The sequence below is a fragment of the Gymnoscopelus braueri genome (assembly GCF_963280865.1).
Source record: "Gymnoscopelus braueri genome assembly, chromosome: 1".
NCBI lineage: Eukaryota > Metazoa > Chordata > Actinopteri > Myctophiformes > Myctophidae > Gymnoscopelus > Gymnoscopelus braueri.
The window spans coordinates 32,996,848-33,020,843 of NC_137603.1; the positions used below are offsets into that span (position 1 = coordinate 32,996,848).

The following is a 23,996-nucleotide window of genomic DNA, read 5'->3' on the forward strand; positions in this document are numbered from 1 at the left end:
TAGATCAGTGGTTCTCAACCAGTGGTCCGGGGACCACCAGTGGTCCTTGAGGGGGTTCCAGGTGGTCCCCAGCTAAATAATGGAGTTGATAACCAAATGAGCCCTTACAGATCTTTAACTCTTGAGAGTGTAAAATGAAACCAAATGGACGCTTACAGGGTCCATTTGGTTTCATTTTACAAATGAAAATAAATTATTGTTAAACAGCTGCATTACTTTAATTAAATAATTGTTATTTTGATCAAAGTTGGCCTGTTATCTCTCATATAATATCAAGTCAGCATGGAATTGTGTACAAAATCATATCTAACGATAACAAAATATTTATTTAATATAACTCTCATCAAATTAGTGGTCTGTGGCTCTAGTGCCGAATAAATAATGGACCTTGATATGAAAAGGGTTGAAAACCACTGCTGTAGATGGACCAAGTACTATGATAAATGGTGCTGCACTGCACTAAGTACTCTGACAATGGGTACAATGGGTCCGGCATAACAGAGGCGTTGTGTTCCCAAAGGGTATCGCCCTACTATTTACAACATAAAGAAGTTGGGGAGAGTTGTTGTGAAGTCCTCCACCTTATCAAAGAACACTGCCATCCTTGACTTACATCCTTGTCCTTACGTGACCTTGATTTAACCTTTATTACGACGGACTAACATGGATGTTTGTTTAAGATTAGCGGAGCCAGGCTATTCACAGTACTCCGTTTGAAATGAAAGCTGAGTGTTAAAGGTGAAGTAAACTATGTTTGGAACTCGCAAGGAATTTGTCTGTGGCGGCCATGGCGGGTTGCTTAAATCAGGTGGACGTGACTAACTAGATTTACAAATTAGATTTTTTCACAACTAAATTATAACTTAAAAATAAATGTAATCTTTCATATGAAAAGGGTAATATGGATTAGCAGGTAAATATGGCTAATAGGTACATGGGGCCTAAATGAGTTTTTGATGTAATCTCTGGTAAAATAAAGTGGTATTAGCCTAAATCCAGCTTTTCCTTATTTAAACCATGAGCAATGTACTCTTAACCACTTATACTTAGGCTATTGGAAAATAGCAGATCTAACAGGCTCATAATGCGTCACGATGCGACACGTTGTGAGCTTGTTGATATCGTCTCTGTCGGGTGGAAACCTCGTATGTCCAAAACAAAAAAAAAAATATGAAAATATGGAGCTATGAGGTTTGCCCAACAACAACGATATGCTATTTTTGGAATCTCATTATCACAGGGAATTTGGAACATTTTCACCAATAATGACATGCCCACAATAGGGACACCAGGGTGAAAGTGTTTGAATGAAGCTGCAGCCCTGTGTGACAGCAGTGAGTTAGCCCTGAGCCCGGACTAACGTGCTGACTTCTGGCTCCAAACCAGCAACCTGCTGGCGCTGACTAACTGCAAGGCCAGCTCATCTCTCTACTCTGTAACATAACTGCAGGTTTTAAGGAGGGCTGAAAAACGATTGTCTTGTAGATCGGCTATTTTCACTTTTTAACCTGTAATGACATACCCAAAATAGGGATCGAATATTGATTATTTATTTTATAATAGATTAAATCAATTAGTTTGATTAAATGTTGCAGCCCTGGTTGTTAGGTCTTATTGCCATTACTGTATGCCGTTAACATAAAGCTTGTGTGTGTGTGTGTGTGTGTGTGTGTGTGTGTGTGTGTGTGTGTGTGTGTTTGTGTGCGCGCATGCGCGAAATCCGCGAATGCATGCATGCATGCATGCATGTGCTTGCAGCGAGAGTACTCAGCCATGTGACTGACTGTTTTCATCATTGTTTTTCCACATAGTTGCCATCAGCTGATAGCCTGTGGCCCCAAGGGGCTCCATAGAGATGTGTATTTATATGAATGAGTGTGTGTGTATGAGAGAGAGAGAGAGAGCGAGAGCGAGAGAGAGAGACCATGTTATGAGTTATAGTTCATAGTTACGCTCATTACAGTTGCATTCTTGTGATTCACGATCCACACTTCATGATCTGGTCTTTGTAAAGTTACCTAATGATCAGTGACCCAACAGTCTGGAGTCTGGACTATGAAAACACACAACCCAGTGTGTCCTACTGCCACTGGTCACATTAGCTGGGGTCAAATAATTTTACCAGTAGAGTTGGAGTTCCCTAAGAAGCCGCGTATTGACAAGGCGACTTCGTATCCAGAGTCGAGGCAGTCAAGTTGAACTCATGTGGAAGGATTCGTTGTTAAATAGATACTCCAAGCAGTGGTGTTTGTTTTAAACAGCACTGCCACCAAAATTGGGAATGCTCTACCAACAGCCAAAAACGTTTTGAATCCCCATCCACATTAAAAACTGACCTAAAAACATGACTGTCCTCAAATTATAATTGGATTTAGATCATCTTATCCCCTACTAGCTTGCCCCCAGAGAGTCAAACAACGCACTCCCTCAGCGAGCTCCACGGAATCTTTCTGCATTATTGCTTTTAGTGTTGTTGCTGATATGTAATGTATTCTATGTATTGTATGTTGATGCTGCATTGAGTACAATGGACCACAATGGCCCTATTTTATACTTTCAAAATGTAAAAAAAAAAAAAAATTATTCATTTTATTTTCCTTTTAAAAAATTTCGGCAATGGGCACGCCAGGTTGAAAACGGTTAAGTTGTCAATCACAAAACTATACTGGACACAGTGAACACTCTCAAGACGTAGAAATTCTGACCACTGGAAGTAAAGCTGAACTCTGTGGTCAATATACGTCATATCAGAGTTGAATTTGGACTACACAGCTGTATTGAATTATTCCTGTACAAAAGTGCTGTGGTGCACATTGACAAACATCCAAAACAAGCGCAGGCCAGTCTGGTTTCTTGCCATTCTCGTTGTTAAGACATGATGAAATTAGTTGTACTTAAGTTATCCATTTTACACACACACACACACACACACACACACACACACGCGCACGCGCACACGCACACACACACGCACACACACACACGCACGTGCAATTACATTGTGAAATTGTCATGGTGCAACTTTTGTGCAACACATCGTAAATACTTCATAATAGCGACGATGAATGGGCAATTTGTAATGTAAGTCATTATGTTGGAAAAAAATTAACCTTTAGGCTAATTACTATAGGCCTGTGTCAATGCAGGGAGAACTGTTTAAAATTAGAGATGAAAACGCCAAGAGAAAGTGACTGAATACATTGTAATAGACTCAAGTCCCATTAACAGCCCCAATGTTTCTTGGCAAACATTCTTCATTTATTCAAACCTCTTATTAAGCGAACCTTTCTGTATGCATTGACAGTCTACAGTAATTTAGTGTAGTTGTCACATCCCCTTTAGTCCAGTCAGTGGTTCCCAAACGTTTTAGCTCGAGACCCAAAAGAGAAATTTGATGTCTCCCCGGGTCCCAGTTAATAAAACATCAACTGATGCACAAACTTGGACACATCATCGCTGTTGTTTCCTCAAGTCACTGGGTCTTTCGGGTCTTACAGACACCCTCCTCCAGGCGACCCGACCGAGGCTGATCAGACCCCGGCCTGTGTCCAAGTGGCATGCTACTGCCCCCACTGTCTCTTGAGGGTTAGAGACAGTGCTAATTAGGGGTTAGGGTTAGCCTGGCACTAGCCAGACCGACAACGCGGATCCACTCACACTTGGAATGTGTGTGAGTGAATCCACGCTATCAGTCCGGCCAATGCCAGGCCAGGTTAGGTGAGATGTTGCAGCAGGTGTTGGCGACACTAGGAGGCTCTAGGCACTGTGGGTTGCCTCCGGGCCTGACTCCTCCTTTGTTTGACCAGAAGTGAGCATTCTTCTGTGCGTTGCGTCGTCGTTGCTGCTGGGCACAAAAATCCCATTCTGCCTTGATGGATTAAACCCTCCTTGCAGGTTTTACCGCATTCTGTAGCTTTTGGTTCTTCCTCACGGAAGAAGTGGTTTGGGCTGCCAACCCTCTCCACCCCGGGTCGCCGTCTCTCCGGCCGTCCTCTGTCTCTCCAGATGTCACCACACTCTACGTGGTCGTCACCCAGTCTGTTCCTGGTTGTCACTGGTACTCCCACTCCCAGAGTTTCCAGTTAATAAAACATCAACTGCTGCACAAACTAGTGAAAATAGCCGATCTACAAGCTTGTAGTTCTGCTATTTTCACAACTTCTTAAAAGTATATTTTGACCCACTGACAAGCCCTGTGTCCTATGAGGGCCTGTGTGTGTTTGTCTGGGGACTCCCCTGTCTGTCTGTTTGTCCTTCAGGCTGTCGGCAGGGACTTGGGCTTCAGGTGGAACTTGGGGAAACTGGCCAGTGCTCTCAGGCCATGATGCACTTAAACCCATTTAGACCGGGAAAGAATCTGTGTAATTTTTACATTTCTTTGGCTATTCAAAAATGGCAGATCTACAAGCTAGATCTGCTATTTTTGGGAAAAAAAACGTGATAGTTTGTGCAAATCTTTTGAATATAATATATTCAAAAGATTTAAAAAATATTCAAAAGAAGCAAAGATTTGAGTTAAAAAAAATGCTTTAAAACATTATGTATAATTAAAGCATTTTTTTTGTACTCAAATCTTTGCTTCTGGGGGTTCTACAAATGTCTTCTAAATCCTAGTCTTTTTGAAAAACGTATGTTTCTATATCAGTGGTTCTCAAACCTTTTCATGTCAAGGACTCCCAAAATTATTATGTATTTGGCCACGGACCCCCATCTCAAAATAGTTTGTAATAGAGACCCCCAGAAACAAAGATTTGAGTCAAATACACATTCAAATATTTGCACACATTTTCACGATTTTTCATAGTGCCGCGCTACGAGCTTGTATATCTGCTATTTTTGAATAGCCAAAGAAATCTAAAAATGACACACGGATGCATTCCCGGTCTTTCCTCAGCTCACCAGCCTGTTTGTTTTCTTTGGCATTGCCTTTTGGTTAAACTATTTCTACACCACATTACATCTATGTCACACACCCACACATTGCCGCTGAACACGGAGCCTACTGCTCTTACTGACGAACACCTCGTATTATTCTCTGTTGTATATTTCAGTTTATTGTTATTTATTTTGTAAATAATTGTATTGTATAACTTTTTCCACTTTAAAAGCGCGTCGTACCTCCTTTTTGTCATTGTATTACTAGGCCAGGTCATGACATGGTGACCTGCGCGTGCGCCAGCATTCACTCAGGTTGGGTGTTTATCAACATACTGGGGAGATCTTTCCCTCACTAAGTAGTCTGTCTTTAGAATTGTCATCCAGATCCAGCGTGTATTGCTTCGATGGGTGAACAATGCCTACTTTGTTTTTTCTGGTGCAGTGCAAGTTGTTTTGGTTGAAGGTTTGGCCTCTCCAGTCATCTTGGTGTTAGCCGCCACATTAGAGAAGCTGGAAAAGCTCTCCAAGAGTAGGTCTCTTTGGACCACTGATGTACACTTAGTAGGCTTTCACCATACAGCACTGTTTCCCAAACAGTGGGTCGGGACCCATCTTTGGGTTGCTGACCCATATCACCTTTTTTGTTTTTCAAAAGTATTTCATAAATAAAATGAAAAATGTTTTAAGAAGTTTAAGAAGTAGTGAAAATAGCAGATCTGCAAGCTCACAACGGGGGCTCGGGTCTAATTTATCTTTTGGGTCAAAGGTTTGGGAACCACTGCCGTACAGTATGTGCAGGGTTCTCCACGTTCCTCAATGCGGTGCTCAAGGACATGGTTTCACCCACAGAAAACTACAAGGAAGAGAGATCATTAAACCTCTTGTAGTTTGAACCAACATCTGAACAACATGAACACAGATAAAGGCTCTGATTGGTGATGTGCAAAATGATTTATTTCTCTGTCAGTGCTGTTTTTTTGGGAAAAGGTTTATTCGAACAATTGGTGTAGCAAAGTGGGTCAAATGAATTATGCGTGCATAATAAATGGTGGCATGCGTGACCATTATTTCATAATTGTACAGGATTACTTTTCATGTTTGAGGGGATCTGTCTCAACCTCAAGGGCGTTCAAGGTGTTCTTGAACATTGATTTGAATTTGAACCCCCTTGAACCAACTTTCCTGTCATACAGTGACCAGACATTCCATTTCCTTGTAGCTAGTGTTTTACATCGGTGGCTAGCAGGGTTTTTATGTCTCCTTTTTTCTGTCTCTGATAATTTATAGTAAAGTTCTCTCTCTCTCTTTCTCTCCATTTTTCCACTCAGTTTGCTCGGGTGTGGATTCCCGATGCAGAGGAAGTCTGGAAGTCGGCTGAGCTATCAAAGAACTACAACAATGGCGACAGCTCCCTGCAGCTGGTATTGGAGGATGGAACGGTAAGGAGGAGGAGAAGGAAGGGAAGGAACAGAAGGAGAGGACTTTCTTTCCTCTAGCTGATTTATGTTCTGTTGGTGTCGCATGCCGAAAATAGCAGACCTACAACTTAACAAGCTCACAGCGCGTTGCGGATGCGACGCATTGTGAGCTTGTAGGACTGCTACACTGCTACGATTGTACAATATAGAAATAAATAAATATAAATCAGGCTTAACTCAGTCTGGCTCCGTAACAATCAATTTCACCCCTGCTCACTTTTCTTGTATACTTTCTCTCTCTCTGTCTCTCTCTCTTTGTCTCTGTCTCTCTGTCTCTGTCTCTCTCTCTCTTTGTCTCTGTCTCTGTGTCTCTCTCTCTCTCTCTCAAACACAACACACTGCATCTCATTACTGCTTATTGGTGTTAGCATTAGCTCTCTCAATAGACAAGACCTTCCAGATGCCTTGAGGAGTCGTAAATATCGTTAATTAAATTCCTCTGCTTAGAATACAAACAGCTACCAGCTACCACCATACAGTTCCTACTTAACATTTACCATCATCACATGTGTTAAAGAGTCTGTCCCATGAGATTCAAAGCCATTAACACATAGCTTCGGGTGATGCTACAAGCCTATAGTGGCTGTGCATCTATGGATTGGAAGGCATCACTGTATGAAATAAGGTGTTAATTGTGCATTCACATCTCTTTCCGTTGTGTATCCTGGGATTGTGAAAATTTCACACCAGAACTGCAAGTCGGCTTTTACCTCCATACATTCTCATTAAAACATCATCCAAACTCTGGTCAGTTGGGAAGTGACAATGAACACACAATCTCAAATCGTTGCTGTCGGGCAGAAACCTCTTATCTACATATTCTAACTTTTTGTGTTTTTTCGTAAATTAACGCCCTACTTGATCATACTACAGCGTCACACAAAATAATCAAAAGAACCAGATCCACAAGCTCGAGTTTTGAGCTTGTAGATCTGCTACTTTTGCTATTTTTTTATTAGAATCCTGAAAACGGTTTTGGACATATGAGGTTTCCACCCGACAGAGATATATGACGTGTCCACCAGAGACGAAATATAACATAATAATAATGCTGTTTTTGAAGGGCCACATTCTCTATTAATCAAACACATCAGCTTACGTTGGGCCCTGATCAGTGATTTCACATTATCTTTAAATCTGTCATTTCATTTAAATTAATGTCATTTGCTTGAAAAGTTGTCAGATACCAAACCACCACAAACCTCCCACCACTTTAAAAAACATTTATATTTTTTAGAGCTATTTAGTCAGTAATCATATGCCATTGTTACTAAATCATAGAATTTAACGCTTTATTTGAAGTTGCCGTGTGTGAAACTGTTCGATCCTCCTTGCTGAGTTGATGTTCTCTTGGGTGTTTATTATCAGAACCTGGAACACAAGCTGGATCCCAAGACAAAGAACCTGCCTTACCTGCGGAACCCAGACATCCTGGTGGGCGAGAATGACCTCACAGCGCTCAGCTACCTCCACGAGCCTGCCGTGTTGCACAACCTCAAAGTCCGCTTCATGGACTCCAAGCTCATCTACACATACTGCGGTAGGCAGACACACACACACACACACACACTCACACACACACACACACACGCACGCACACGCGCACACGCACACGCACACACACACTGACCGGTGAAGTTGCACCAGGGGTCTTAAAAGTTTTTTAGCGCAAGGACCCCTTAGCTGAGAGAGAGATGAAGCAGGGACCCCCCACAACATTTTTTACTTAGATAGCTTCATTTACTATTATCAGTGTTGTGTAAATTAATGTTCTTCGTTTATTTCAGACATTTAACCAGTTAAAGCCTCAATAGTTAGTACGCTTGACCTTTGGCTCTGTACTTGGTTTGCTCCTTTTTTTCCCCTCTACACCAAACCTCTTTGCCGAAAATAGCTGATCTACAAGCTCACAACGCCTCGCGCTACGAGGCGTTGTGAGCTTTTCTGCTAATCTGCTATTTTCGGCTAATGTTCCCCTCAGAATAGGGATGCTAGGGTTCAATCAAACAAAATAAGATTTGGCGGCCCCCCTGTAACTCTGAGAACCCCCTAGGGGTCCCGGACCCCCTGTTGAAGACCCCTGAGTCTTCAACAGGGTCAACCCATTGGTCGGCCGGCAGAGTGTTTTCCTCACTGGCCGTTATTCTTTGAAAATGCTAATGCATGAACAACAGCGGCTCCACAGTTTGCAGTTATGCCCACAGGGCTCTTCAATTATATTATATATGAGCAATGGTGTAACTTTATCACTCGCCTCGGCCGAGAAGCCTTATTTCAAATTAAAAGATCTGTGCCTGTGTGACGAGGACAGTAACCTCTCACAAGGTCACCGTTCTGTGGAAGCACTTTACTCCTGCATCCCTATTTTGGGTGTGTGAAATTGTAAAAAAAATAAAATAATAATATAATAATATAGGGCTAGGGTTTAAAACAATTTAAAAGATGTTCAGAAATCTTCTGAAATCTTCAACAAATAGCAAAAAATACCAGATCTGAGCATGTCATTATAATAATAGTAATTATGATTATTATTATCTTGTTATATTGTATTGTTGGAGTTTTGTATTGTATTATAATATTGTATTGTTGGACTTTGTAGAAGACGTCCCACCAACATTTCGCTGCTTGTACCTGTATGATTGTTGAAGCTCATACCCTCCGTGTGTGTGCGTGTGTGTGTGTGTGTGTGTGTGTCTGTGTGTTGCGTTGCAGGGATCGTGCTGGTTGCCATCAATCCCTATGAGACTATCGGGATCTACGGTACAGACATCATTAACGCCTACAGTGGACAGAACATGGGCGACATGGATCCACATATCTTCGCTGTGGGAGAGGAGGCATACAAGCAGATGGCCAGGTGTGTGTGTGTGTGTGTGTGTTACCTGAGGAGTGTGTTGGCTCCTTGTTGCTTACCCCCCCCCCCCCTTTCTTCCCAGGGTTTGTAGGTCAGAGCTGAGACAGAAATAGCTTGGCGGTCTCTCGCTGGGTCTGTCCAACACACACACACACACACACACACACACACACACACACACACACACCTTGCACAAACACACACCTTGCACAAACATTATCTGCAGGAGGTCTGTATGTGCTGCCCCCCACCTAGAGTTCTCAACAGGCCTGAAAATTGGCCGGCCCGAACAATTACCATAATGTTAGGCCCGAAAACCCCCAACAAACTGAGGCTCAGCCCGACTAATTAGCATACATTTTCGGCCCAGCCCGTAAACGTCGGGTTGGGTAGGGTTGGGTTCGGGCAGAATTTGAGAACTCTACCCCCACCTGAGAGTGCATGTCATACTGTACATGCACACGCACGCACGCACGCACGCACGCACGCACGCACGCACACACGCACACACGCACACACACCGTGTCGACGCTCAGGTACTACTTTTAGGGATTATGATTTTCTCCGTTTATCTCATTGTTTTTGGACACGACTCTCTCCATTATAAGAAAAGTCAGTGGACAGGTCGCCAGGTGCTGAAATAGATCTACAAGCTCAAAACGCTGCGCTTCGCCCTGCGCTTCGAGCTTGTGGATCTGCTATTTTGATGCTTTTGTGTGATCAAGTAGGGCGTTAATTTACAAAAGAACACAGTAAGTTAAAATATGGAGATAAGATTGTTGTGTATAATTAATTATCTAAAGTAAATATATGTATTAGCATCCACACGGTTCCCGCACTTCTTTTCCCTCATTCTTCTGTTCCACGTCTTTGTTCTCCGTCAGGGATGAAAGGAACCAGTCCATCATAGTGAGCGGGGAGTCTGGCGCGGGGAAGACCGTCTCTGCCAAGTACGCCATGAGGTACTTTGCCACGGTCAGCGGCGCTGCCAGCGAGGCCAACGTGGAGGAGAAGGTCCTGGCATCCAACCCCATCATGGAGGTAAAAAAAAAAGAAGAAAACTAAACATTTCAAGTAGGGAATATGTTTTGGGAATGTGGGAGTGGAAAACATCCTTCTTTTATTTGGCAACAACACTCTCCTGGGAATTTATCATCTCTCTCCTGCCACAGCCCCAGGAAGTGCTTTTGCACAATTAGTTTTTAAGCGTATCATAACAAGTCATAACAGATGGGGTCCGTTATTCTGTATTCTCTCAGTTTGTAATGGCTATGATTTTAAAATAATCAAATTACTACAAATGAATAAAGAATAAAAATATCTCTTCATGCACTTTGTGCTCTATAAACCTGTGGACCCCCCATCTGAAAATATTTTGTGGCAGGGTCCCCCAGAAAAGGAGATTTGTGTCTAAATCGAAATTATTCAAAATTGTCCAAGATTCTGTTTTAGATGTTAAAAAAGCTTTGCTATTTTTGAATATCCAAAATATAAATGGATAAAGTGGTTAAAATGACTGTAATGCTATATTAACTACTTTTGCTGGAACCCCTCCAAGGACCCCACTTTGAGAACCAATGCTGTACGTGTACACTAAACGATCTGTCACTACATCACATTTTATGCTCTCAAAACGATAAGATCTCGGCCTAAACCTACATTTTACGACATTTTATAGCTACTCTATTTTTTTATATCATTCTTTTTTTATGTGCGAGATAAAAATTGACTGAATCATAATAAACAGTGAAACACAGGGGAGGCAGAGTCTGCATACTAAGGACTAGATAAGTGTCCTTTAGTATTGTCTGCTGCCAAATACATACACATTTGGGGGGTCCTTGAACTTGACATAATCAAGGTTTGAGAACCACTAGAATTAGGGTAAAATCAGAGCAGCATAAAGCCCCAGGTGCTATACAACCTTCCATCTGGATGCTGAGACGAAACCCTGTTGATTGGCAAGTTGAGTTCAGCATTTTAAAGGCAGACTAGGTAGCTTTTCAGATCGGTGTGTGTACACACACTCCCCCCCTCCCCCCCTCCCCTCTCTGACAGGTATCAAAGTGATTGCTGTCTTTGATGCATTCATTGATTCGAGAGAGCACTAATGAGTTTGACACTTTTATGGCCCAATAAAAGGCCCAATCAATCAACTCAGTGTACGACCCCTTTGAAGTTCAAAGGTATCAATTAAGAGCTCTGGCCGAGCCCCCCCCCCCCCTCTCCCCCCACAGACTTTTCAGTCCCTACAAAGGATGAATGTCAATATAAACATCGTTTTTTAATTTAGGCTCAACGTTACCTAGTCTGCCTTTAAGAAAAACTCTTTCATCTCATTGGAGAAATTGTTTAGCTTTGAAAATGAGCCTCTCCTCTCTAACCTTGTCTTATCTTAGCCTTTCTTCCCCTCTCCTGCGGTCATTTCTTCCCCCTCTCCTGTCTTTCCCTCTTCTTTTATCCTCTTCCTCTCATCTTGTAGTACCCCCCCCCCCCCTTCTCCTCTCTTCCCCCATCTTTCTTTTCTTCACTTCTGCTTGCCTCTCCTCCATCTCCTCACTCTCTTCTTTGTGTCTCTCTCCCTCTGGCGTCACTCTGTTGTGAAAACTGTGTGTGTGTGTGTGTGTGTGTGTGTGTGTGTGTGTGTGTGTCATAACAGAGGGGGGGAGAAGGGGGGGTCATAGATCTCCCTGGTGCCCATATGCCACTACCCTACAGCACCTCCCCTCCCCCTCTCTGATGACATCACTCTTAACCCAGCCGCTTCCACCAATCAGAGACAAGCAAGCTGGCAGGATGATGAATGGAAGGCTTTCTTCCTCTGCAGTGATGAGGATGTCGAATCTGTTTCTCCCGACATGTTTTTTTGGCATGTGCTTTAGGTTGCATCAGCTGTTTTAACAGCCGTGTGTGTGTGTGTGTGTGTGTGTGTGTGTGTGTGTGTGTGTGTGTGTGTAGATTGGAATATCTGGCTGGAGAAAGCCTCCTTGTCTGCAGTGAAACACTGACAGTGTGTTTGGTCTTAACTCAGCACTCTTATACACTCCCTGCCAACCGGGCTCACAAGGAGGTGTGTGTGTGTGTGTGTGTGTGTGTGTGGGTGTGGCGCGCACTCCACCCACTGATTCAGCAAGCGCTACTATCGATCTTTTCCTTGTGTGTGTGGATGTAAGGATGCTTACTGCAGCTATGGAGTGTGCAGACCTAGCAGGACTTAATTCCCCCAGAGGCCAACAGGAAAGCCTTAGATAGACCCCCAGCCAAGAAAACACACACCCAGTGTCATCCCAGGACCCACACTGAGGACGCTCTGTATTACTTCTGGTTCTCAAAGTGGAGTCCGGCCGGGGACCCCCAGGGGTTCTTGGGGGGGGGGGGGGGTCCCCAGCAAAAGTAGTTAATATAGCATCACAATCTATTTACATGTTGGCTATTAAAAAAATAGCAGATTTACAAGCTCACAGCGCGTCACCTTCGTGCCGCGCTAATACATTAGCCGCAATTTTTTAAGAATGTTTGAAAATGTATGAACATCTTGCAACAGATGAATGTGTGCAGATGAATGGAAATTATTATATACTATTATGCAAAAATAAATGCAATCAGGCGATTATGTAATACAGTAGCTGTGACAGGCCTAGCCACAGAACTATCATTTCCCAACCGTAACTAAAATTAAGTAATTAAACCACACCAAAGAATCTCTGATTGGTTGCGTCGTGCACTGTCTATCAATGTATAGCGTTGCTGTCGGGCAGAAACCTCTTATCTCCCTATTCTAACTTTTGTGTTTTTTTTTCACCCAAAATGTGACGCATGTAGCGAAGCCATACGTTTTGAGCTTGTTAGATCCACTACTTTTGCTATTTTTGAATTTTGATCCTGAAAAGTAACTGCTCGGGACATACTATGAGGTTTGCACCCGACAGAGACGATATAATACGGGACCTCAGGCAGTTTATTCATGTAGCCCATCAAGCACAGGCTTAGTAACAGTTTCATGGGTTCAGATCCATGTCATAGCCAGGCCTCGTCTCTGTCCTACTTCTCTGTCTAATTAAACGGCACCAATGTGCTTAAAAAAAAACACACACTAGTGCATTGTTGTGCACTGACCTATTTCAAGTCCTGACCCATAGTGTGAGAGCCACAAGCTTTGTCCTATAGACGGAGGTTCTAATGTATGGCCGCCGCCTTTTGTCCAAAGTTTGTTTTGTCTTATGACCACCTCGAGGGCCAGTCTGAATAAAAAGTAGTTTATGAATCCATTGAGATAGATTGTGTTCTTTTTTTTAATCAGGGAATGAAACCCCTAACCCTATTGGTACTGTACACCAGTGATTCTCAAAGCATTTTCATATGAAGGACCCCCAAATTGATGTGTCGTTAGTCGTGGACCCCATTTGAAAAATATTGTTCCGGACAACCCCATAAGAGATTCGTCAACGATTTTGTCAACATTTTTCAAAGCGTGTTGTGAGCATGTAGATTGGCTGTTTTTGAATAGCCGAAAAATCTTGGACCCCCAAATGGACCTGTAAGGGTCCATTTGTTACCAAGTATAGGGCCTTGGAGGACGTATTGTGGGTTTAAGTGGTTAATGGTTTATCCAGGCATTCTTCTTTTATTTACAATTATTTGTGTATTGTAATTGTATTGTTTGAATGCCAAATGAGTCAAATTAAATGTCAGTTGTGGAACTTGTGTCGTGTCTTTTTTCTCAGGCCATAGGAAACGCCAAGACCACGCGAAACGACAACAGCAGTCGCTTCGGGAAATACATCGAAATCGGCTTCGACAATCGCTACCGCATCATCGGGGCCAACATGAGGACATATCTGCTAGAGAAATCAAGAGTCGTGTTTCAGGTTAGCAGGACAGCATATAAAACAAACACACACACACACACACACACACACACACACACACACACACACACACACACACACATGTTGTGCTTGTAACTGTCTGTTATTTTTATCTCTATTATCTAGTTACTAGATCAGTTAACAGTTTAACATCAATGCAGTTTAGTTCCTTCCACAAAAAAGTGGAAAAGGTCCATTTCAGGATTTTCCGGTTGTTCAACAAAACACCAAACGAGGAAGCAATAAGTTATATTCTCTTTCTGTCGTTGGGGTTCCCCACAAAGACTAAAGAATGTACGCTATGCGGATGCAGTGTTATGAGAACTTATACAAGCATACAGTTGATGGTTGCAAGTAGCTGTCAGTCCAAGTTGAGGGAGATCAGAGGAACTAAGTAGCGGAGAGGAGACGAGCCAAAGACCCTGACCCTGACCCTGAGGTGTAAGAAAAAGATCGCATCATTTGTAGTTTTCAGGAAAGTGAAGAAGAATAGAGATAGAAAGAAATAACAAGTAGAGTAGAGTCAAATATATACATACATTTATGTATATATTTTATATGAAGAATATGAGTAGTAAAGTCAGTCCCAAACTGAAACCCAAACCAAGTCTCATACAAGTCTTCACACAACCTGTTGCTCAGTTAACTACAGTCCTTTTTCTTTGACTGGTAACTGTCTGTCTCTCTCGCTCTGTCTCTCACTATCTTTAGTTAGTTCTCTCTCTCACTGTCTTTAGTTAGTTCTCTCTCCCTCTCATTCTTGGTTTTATTTCCTTTACATTTCTTGTTCTCTGTGTGTGTGTGTGTGTGTGTGTGTGTGTGTGTGTGTGTGTGTGTGTGTGTGTGTGTGTGTGTGTGTGTGTGTGTGTGTGTGTGTGTGTGTGTGTGTGTGTGTGTGTGTGTGTGTGTGTGTGTGTGTGTGTGTGTGTGTGTGTGTGTGTGTGTGTGTGTGTGTGTGTGTGTGTGTGTGTGTGTGTGTGTGCGTGCGTGCGTGTGTTCAGTGGGTGTGTTCAGTGGGTGTGTTCAGTGGGTGTGGTTAGGGTTAATGGAACTAGTAGCAGCAGTCAACAGGCACGCAAGCACACGCACGCACGCACACACACACACACACACACACACACACTGCCCCAGACGGCACTCTGTTAAAGAATGAGGATAGTACAAACTGTGCCAACGCTTCCTTCAACATTCCATGCATGCTTAGCTCTACTAGCACCTGTGTGTGTGTGTGTGTGTGTGTGTGTGTGTGTGTGTGTGTGTGTGTGGGGACAGCATCAATAACACTGTGAGTGTGTGTGTATCTTTCAGGCGGATGAGGAAAGGAATTACCATATCTTTTATCAGCTGTGTGCTTCATCTCATCTGCCTGAGTTCAAATCTCTGAAACTGAGTAAGTCTCTCACACACACACGCGCACACACACACACACACACACACACACACACACACACACACACACACACACACACACACACACACACACACACACACACACACACAAACAAACAAACAAACAAACAAACAAACAAACAAACAAACAAACAAACAAACAAACAAACAAACAAACAAACAAACAAACAAACAAACAAACAAACAAACAAACAAACAAACAAACAAACAAACAAACAAACAAACAAACAAACAAACATGCGGTCCAACTAAGGTGGGACTCAGGATGGTTGGACGTACCTGCCATTCACAGTCCCCAGTGAACATTTCTTACAAAGTTCACTGGCAATTTTATTTTATAGTTTGTAAACATGCGTAAAAACCTAAAACTTAAAGAAAGGTAAAATGGTTAACCCTAATTGGGAATCCTTCCCCCTTTTTTTAAAAAGCTCTAGGAAAGGCGAAACAGCCAAAAAGAACTTAGGGCAAAGATTTAGAATTTAGATTAAAGACTTAGTTAAACAGAATGTAAAATTATAAGGACCTTAAAATTAAAGAGTAACAGGATCCTAAAAAGACTTTCTTTCAAAAACAAGATGGCGAGAGCAAAAATTCCTTGCTCTGCCTTTTTCTGAAAGGATGCCCTTTCTAAAAAGGCTTAGCACTGAAGTCCAACCCAAACCATTCCCTAACCTTAAACCCCACTGCTACACACCTAACTCTAAACCTAACCAGTCCTTAATACAAACCCTAAAGCTAAATCCTAACCCTAAAACGGCCTCTAGGAAATGTCTTTACTTTCCAGGAACAAACACGCACGCACGCACGCACGCACGCACGCACGCACGCACGCACGCACGCACGCACGCACGCACGCACGCACGCACGCACGCACGCACGCACGCACGCACGCACGCACGCACACACACACACAGCTGTTTATGTGGTTGTGGTCTTTTTGAATAAACAAATGCTTTGACTGTTAATTCAAGCTACACAGCAGCATCATAAATGAACCAGTGTCTGAAACTCATTCCCTACAACCACAGAAATGGATGGAGGTCAACCCACGATTGCCTCATTTCTTCTTATTTTTCCTCCTAGTAATTTCTACTTCTCTTTAATCATCACTCACTAGCATTGCTCTATATTCTGCCTGTTCCTAAACACCATTAACCACTTTCAAACTGGCTTATCAATTATGGGTACTAGTCCATACCCGGTCGACGCATCCGTGGGGGGATATGTGCACATGATCCGGCAACCCGGGAGGCAGTTCGTCCCATAGCTCGCAGGGCCATCCCACAGCTGGGCAGCCCCGTAACCATGGCGACATTCTTTGACACAAAAACTCTAATAAACAGCTGAGATTTTCGTGAAATCGTGAAAAACGGGCTTCGCTGTTAGGTGCACATGGTAATGGTCAATGGCTGTGTGCAAATTCAGCCACTGAGGAGAACCGGGCAGAACAATTTTGGCCTCACCATGACACCATGACACCACTACAGAGCATTGTCAAATTATAGGAGGATATCATTCTAGGCTATTTTCCTCGTATACCAAAGTATATAGGGCTTAACTACTTTAACCCTGGTGTCTCTATTTTGGGCCTGTCATTATAGGTGAAGCTTTCCCACAAACTTCCAGAAAAACTTTTCAAATAGCGAAAATAGCTGATCTTCAAGCTCACAACGTGTCGCAGTGCGACGTGTAGTGAGCTTGTAGATTGTATTTCCGCTATTTGGCGTACCACAAGTTTCCGAGGGAGCTTACTGAGGAAAAGGGTGTGTGTGAATTATGGGTATCACTGACCTGTTGTCAGTCATTCAATTCATTTGAGGGATCAAATCAGGAAACAATAATGTGGGAACACAACCTGACAGAAATCAAAAAGGGTCACATTAGTCTGCTTACTTACCCGACAAGATCTCTCTCCACACAGCTGATTTAAATTCATAATCAATGTGTTATTATCAAGCACTGAAGTCACTTAACAAGCACCATGTAATCCCCATGCAGGGATTCAGGTGTCACAGCAGCCAGTAAGAATGAAATACAGGACAGGAGTTAGGCTACAGCTAAGAGCAAGTGTCAAGAGCCACTGTAGGCAGACTAACATGACCCTGTCTGATTTCTGTCAGGTGTTCCCACATTATTATCGACTGACACTGATCACTCAAATGAATTGAATGACTAACAACAGGAAGCGATGCCCATAATTCACTCAAGGCCTCATGGGACACTGGAAACTCGTGCATAGGGCTTAAAGTGGTTTATGCAGCAGCTAGCTGTCATCTGGTTCAGATCAGCCATTGGACAATAGTATAGCCATGTGGTACAGTATCTAGTGGTGTGACCGCTAGGGCTGTCTGTCACGGTCATGAAATCTTAGTTGACAATTAATTGCCAGACAAATAATTGCGATTCATGATTTAATTGTGCTTTTGACATTGGAACATTTATATAACATTTCTCTTTGCCTTTTAGTCTTTGTAAACAAAAAGTGTCTCAGGGCAGATTATGACAAATAACGGAAACATACGAAAAAATTATTGACAATGACCGGTACCAATAATCAAGATAAATACTGTACAATGGCCAAAACAGGTCAAGCAATTAGCAATTTTATACTTAAAAAAAAAAAAACGATCTTCAAGCTCACAACAGATGAATTCATACAGGTGAATGGGAACAATTCTGACGATTATGCAGAATAATTGTGATTATCTAAAATAGTGAGTGCTGATGGAGAGCATTGTAAAGGACACGTCCGATACAGGATCCTTTGGTCATGAAGTCTACAGGCAGGCACAGTGGGGTTCCACTGCGCCTCAAACCAAGTTCAGGCTGCCTGGTCCTGTGCATCTCAGGAGCAAGAGGACTAGTAGATGTCGTCACTGTCGTGTGCAAACGTCATATTGTCCAACACTGTTACTTTTCAGGATTCAAATTAGCAAAAGTAGCAGATCTACAAGCTCAAAACGCGCGCCGCGTTTCAAGCTTGTGGATCTGCTACTTTTGATGCTTTTGTGTGACGCTGTACGGCTGTAGTATGATCAAGTAGGGTGTTAACTCATTGAGTGCCATAATTATTAATATCTATTTCTGGCCATTACAATTTTTATTAAAATTTAAAATTTAGTAAAGCAAAAGTGCTTAGGAAGCGAGATACAGCCTTTTTCAGTTATAAGTTAAACAAGGAGTGGATGGAGCTGCAAATCTTCAGATAATGATATCTTGGGTTCAGGAAGAAAGAAAAAAAAGAAAAAAAAATGTTTTGAGTTTTTTCAATTTTTTTCAAAAACACGTGAAACACGTTAATGGCACGTTGCACCATAGCGCTAAAACACGTGAAACACGTTAATGGCACTCAATGAGTTAATTGACGAAAAAACACAAAAAGTTAAAATATGGAGATAAGAGGTTTCTACCCAACAACAACGATATGAAGGATGAGGGCACTGGAGCAAACTCGAACATTTATCAACACATCTTCATCAGATCATGACCTGATGAAGATGTGTTGACATGGAAACGATGTCACGTACCTTTTGCTTGCAACCCTGTGAATAAACAAGGCTTTGCTCCAGTGCCCTCTTCCCTCATGCCTACAGGCAGGCCTTTCTGACTCTGCACTACCAGCTAGACGGTGCGCTGTGTCACTGGCAACCCACTGTGTACAGTATGTGTGTGTGCACCTGCTCATTACACTCAACGTCATGATACACACACACATACACACACACACACACACACACACACACACACACACACACACACACTCTACTGGCACTGCCACTCATTGGCTCACAGTTGGCAGTCTTTTTTCTCTCTCTCTTTCTCTTTCTCTCTCTCTCTCTCTCTCTCTCTCTCTCTCTCTCTCTCTCTCTCTCTCTCTCTTTCCCTACCCCCCCCTCTCTCTCTCTCTATCTCTCTCTCTCTCTCTCTCTCTCTCTCTCTCTCTCTCTCTCTTTCCCTACCCCCTCTCTCTCTCTTTCTCTCTCAATATCTCTCTTTCTCTCAATATCCCCTTCTCTCTTTCTCTCACAATATCTCTCTCAATACCTCAAAATCTTTCTATCTCTATCTCTTTCTCCCTCTCTTTCTCAATCTCTCTCTTGCCCGCTCTCTCGATCTCTCTCAATCTCTCTTTCTCTCTCTCTCTCACACACACACACACACACACACACACACACACACACACACACACACACACACACACACACACACACACACACACACACACACAGCACCACTGTTGCCTCTCTCTCCCTGCTTACTTCCTGGCCCAGTAAATGGAGGGGTTGTCACGGTAATATCAGGGCCGCTTGTTGCCGGGAAACTGGCGCTGCATTAATTGTGTGTACAGACTGTGTAAAGGGGTTGGTTGTTGGCAGCTGGAGGTCAGTGTGTGTGAGACACAAGCCTGCTTTAGTTCACCCTTTAGTCCCTTATCAAGGCAGCTGCACGCGTTGTGAGCTTGTAGATCTGCTATTTATGCTATTTTTCATTTTTCAACGTTATGACGATTTCATTACTACATAATCGCCTTATCGCAATTATTTGAGATAATCACAATTATTCTCCATAATCGTTTCCATGTTGATAAAGGTTGATACATTTTGAAACATTTTCAAAAATCTTGGAAATAGCAGATCTACAAGCTCACAACGCATCGCGATGCATACGACCTTTAACCCCTAATAATGCATCATACGACGAATAGCAAAAAAATGGCCGATCTCCAAGCTCACGATATGTCTTGGACCTCACAGTGCGATGTGTTGTAAGCTTATAGATCTGCTATTTTCCCTATGATGACATGCCCAAAATAGGGACTCAAGGCTGAAAGTGGTTAAGCTTGTTTGATTTTTTTGTCAAATGTTCTAATCACGCGATTATTTTTTTGTATCCTCAATCACATCTATGATCTGAACCGTGTGTGTGTGTGTGTGTGTGTGTGTGTGTGTGTGTGTGTGTGTGTGTGTGTGTGTGTGTGTGTGTGTGTGTGTGTGTGTGTGTGTGTGTGTGTGTGTGTGTGTGTGTGTGTGTGTGTGTGTGTGTGTGTGTGTGTGTGTGTGTGTGTGTGTGTGTGTGTGACATTGTTCAGTGTACTCAGAAAACCTTCCCTGGATGGATGAATAGCAAATACAGGAACAAAATCTCTCTCTTTCTCCCTTTTTGCATTAATGGATTGGGCAGTGGTGCTCAACTTGGGGTCAAGGGACCCTCAGGGTTCCTTGAGGTCTGTAAATGGACCTTTACAGGTCTGCTATTCTTGAGAGTGTACAAATGCATCCTTCTTGGTCCATTTGGTTCCATTTGTATACACTCAAGAGTTCCTTGAAATGAAAAGGTTAGAGAACCACTGGGATAGGTCATGGGTGGCATTCACTACTATGTTACAGGGTTAGATTCCCTCTTGGGACGCTCAAAGTTAAAATGTGTCCCTCTCCCCCTGTTCCTCCTCCTCAGGCCAAGCCAACGACTTCTGGTTCACCAAGCAGGGCCGGAGTCCTGTCATCGAAGGAGTGAATGACACCAAGGAACTCTCTGCCACCCGCAAGGCCTTGAGTCTGCTGGGTAACACACACACACACGCACACGCACACGCACACGCACACGCACGCACACACAGGCAAAGCTATTTTTATCTACATGAGTACAAGAATAAACATGGTGATCTTGGCAGTGAAGACACTGGCCACTACAGTGGCCTTGTGGTTTTAGAGTGTCTGCCCTGAGGCTGTGAGGTCGGGGTTCAAGGGTTGGATTGGGGGTACTTCCCTGCGACATACTAGTGTCGTACTTGCACTAGCCTGGCATTGCCAGACTGATCACGTGGGATTCACTCACAAGTTCCTCCATGGAACCAAGTACAGAGCCGACCCCGGTTATCCAAGTACAGAGGATTTAAGTGGTTAGTCAAAATAGAACAGTAATAAAACTTTAAAAACGTTCAACTGGGGACATTTGATAAGTGTGTTGTGAAGCTTTTGATTCACCGGCCAACCAGTCAGTAGACAGATGTGAACTGTTAAACTGTTTAATTGCCTCACGCTTTGGACAGCATGAATGAGAGGTTTGTTTGCCGTCAGCCGTGCTAGACGTTATTATGTCACCTGACTAACAGTCAAGCAGCTGTTCAACTCAAGTCATTCCTTTCCTGTAGCCTATATGCTCCCAGGTGGCGAGATGTGTGTGTGTGGTGTGTATGTTTGTGTATGTTTAATTCAGTAGAATTTAAGGAATTAATGAATTAATGAATGAAATGTAAATGTGACGTGTACACAGTTGTATACCCAGCCCAGTGCCCACAGGGTCTTATGAAACACTATAAATGCAAACAAGCCAGGGCCAGATTACAGCGTATAAATTGTCCCAGCAACAAAGAACAAGTTAACCCATTCAGTCCGGGAACGTCATTTTAATACATATCATTTTGGGGGTCCTTGACATGAAAAAAGTTTGAGAACCACTGATATTATAGCAACATACGTTAAAAAAAAAAAAAAAAAAGGATTTAGAAGACATTTGTAGAATCCCCAAAAACAAAGATTTGAGTTAAAAATGTTATTATCTCTGGCACTGGGACAACATAGCCAGAAATAATTCTGGCACTCAGTGAGTTAAGACCTGAAGCTGATTCTAAAAATGTCTTCTAAATCCCAACAGTATTCCGAAAAAACGTATGTTTCTATATCAGTGGTAATCAAACCTTTTCATGTCAAGGACCCCCAAAATAATATGTATTAGGCCGCCGACCCCCATCTCAAAATATTTTGCAAAGATTTGAGATAAAAATGTTTGCTTTGAAACAATATAAAATAAGTGAATAATGGTTATAGCAAAAAAAAAAAAAAAATGACAGTATGCGTTCCCGGATTGAATGGGTTAAACTGGGATTGTTCCAGGTTACATGTACTGTATGTGTGTGTTGTGCAGGTATCAGTGAGTCCAACCAGATGGGGTTGTTCCAGGTCCTGGCTGCCATCCTCCATCTTGGCAACGTGGAGATCAAGGACAGAGATTCAGACAGCAGCACCATCCCTGTGAGAGACACACAACATCACACTCACACATCTGACGCACACAGCATGCACGTATCGTTTTACACCAGGGGTGGAAAGTAACTAAGTACATTTACTCAAGCACTGTACTTAAGTACAATTTTGAGGTATTTTTTACTTTACTGGAGTATTTCCAATTGTCTGTACTTTTACTTCTACTCCACTACATCTCAGAGGCAAATATTGTACTTTTACTCCACTACAATTATTTGAAAACATTAGTTACTAGTTAATTTGCAGATATACAGTATTACATTATAAAACATACATTAACCACTTTAGCCCTATTTTATACCTAGGCTATCTGAAAATAGCCGATCTACAAGCTCACAACGCGTTAGCCTGGCATGGCCAGACTAATATCACTGCTTAGATATTAGTCTGGAATCTCTGTGTGGAACCTGCATTTCCGAGGGGCAAAAATAAAAATAAATGCCTTTGGTGATAAACCCGCCCCATATTTGCATACTGGGCCCTTATTGGGCCCTCACAACTTCAGAGGGAGAGAAATACAATCTCTATTGAGAGGGGCCAGACCTAATCTGCCCAGGGCAAATGTTATTTTTTTTGCAATGGCAGATTCGTCTGGAACCAGGCTAACAACACGACGCGTTGTGAGCTTGTAGATCTGCTATTTTCAAACATTTTAGTACTTTTACTTTTGGTACTTTAAGTTCATTTGGATACCAATACTTTTGTACTTCTACATTGCAGTATTGATACTTTTACTTAAGTAAAACATTTGAGTACTTTTTCCACCACTGCTCAAACTTATTTCATTTCAAGGACCCCCATAACTCTTGAGAGTGTACAAATGTAACCAAATGGATCCTTACTGGTCCATTTCGTACACTCTCAGAGTTACAGACCTGTAAAGGTCCATTTGGAACCCCCTGGACCCCACCTTAAGAACCGCTGGTTTTACAGGTTTATTCACTATTTTAGTTGTATTAATTTATTGGTCAGATAACAACCAATCATTTCACATAGGATTTTTGTGCTTGCTGACTTTTTCTCTGAATATCAAGGAGACAGCAGACATTTAATAAAATGTACATACTCGCAGAAAACATTGACATTAAAACTGAAAAACATAAAACAAAAAGTTCTGAAATGTGTGGTAGTTTATTGCTCTATTGTAACAATGCTTTTTGGCAATAACTTTTACACCATGGAAAGCCTGTTTATTTCTCTTTTTAAATGGTGCCCCATTTGTAAGTAACATGCATTTGTGGGATGAGCAGGGCTCATGAGTATGTAATCTCTGTCAATGCCAAAACAGAGCTTATTCTGCTGTTGCTATTGACTCTTGTTTTGAGCTTGCTACCCCAGGTGCCCACGGTACCCATGGTACCTGGGGGTACATGGGGTACCCCATGTAACCCCTTGTTTAGCATCCCATTCTAACAGAGGTCTATTAGATTGGTATCCTATGGGGAGACACAGAGCCCAGGACCTC

The 23,996-nt window shown here is 42.5% G+C and overlaps 1 protein-coding gene across 9 annotated transcripts in view; it reads left to right on the forward strand.

Moving 5' to 3' along the window:
* The window catches only part of myo5aa (myosin VAa), a 92,423-nt gene that overhangs the window by 21,178 nt on the left and 47,249 nt on the right, over positions 1 to 23,996 (forward strand). For all 9 annotated transcript variants that reach the window (XM_080456839.1, XM_080456840.1, XM_080456842.1 and 6 more), the window contains exons 2-9: positions 6,207 to 6,317; positions 7,725 to 7,896; positions 9,069 to 9,213; positions 10,095 to 10,251; positions 13,935 to 14,078; positions 15,387 to 15,468; positions 20,943 to 21,050; positions 22,413 to 22,519. In XM_080456839.1, coding sequence (XP_080312965.1) covers positions 6,207 to 6,317; positions 7,725 to 7,896; positions 9,069 to 9,213; positions 10,095 to 10,251; positions 13,935 to 14,078; positions 15,387 to 15,468; positions 20,943 to 21,050; positions 22,413 to 22,519 — 1,026 coding nt within the window. The remainder of the gene's footprint in view (positions 1 to 6,206; positions 6,318 to 7,724; positions 7,897 to 9,068; positions 9,214 to 10,094; positions 10,252 to 13,934; positions 14,079 to 15,386; positions 15,469 to 20,942; positions 21,051 to 22,412; positions 22,520 to 23,996) is intronic.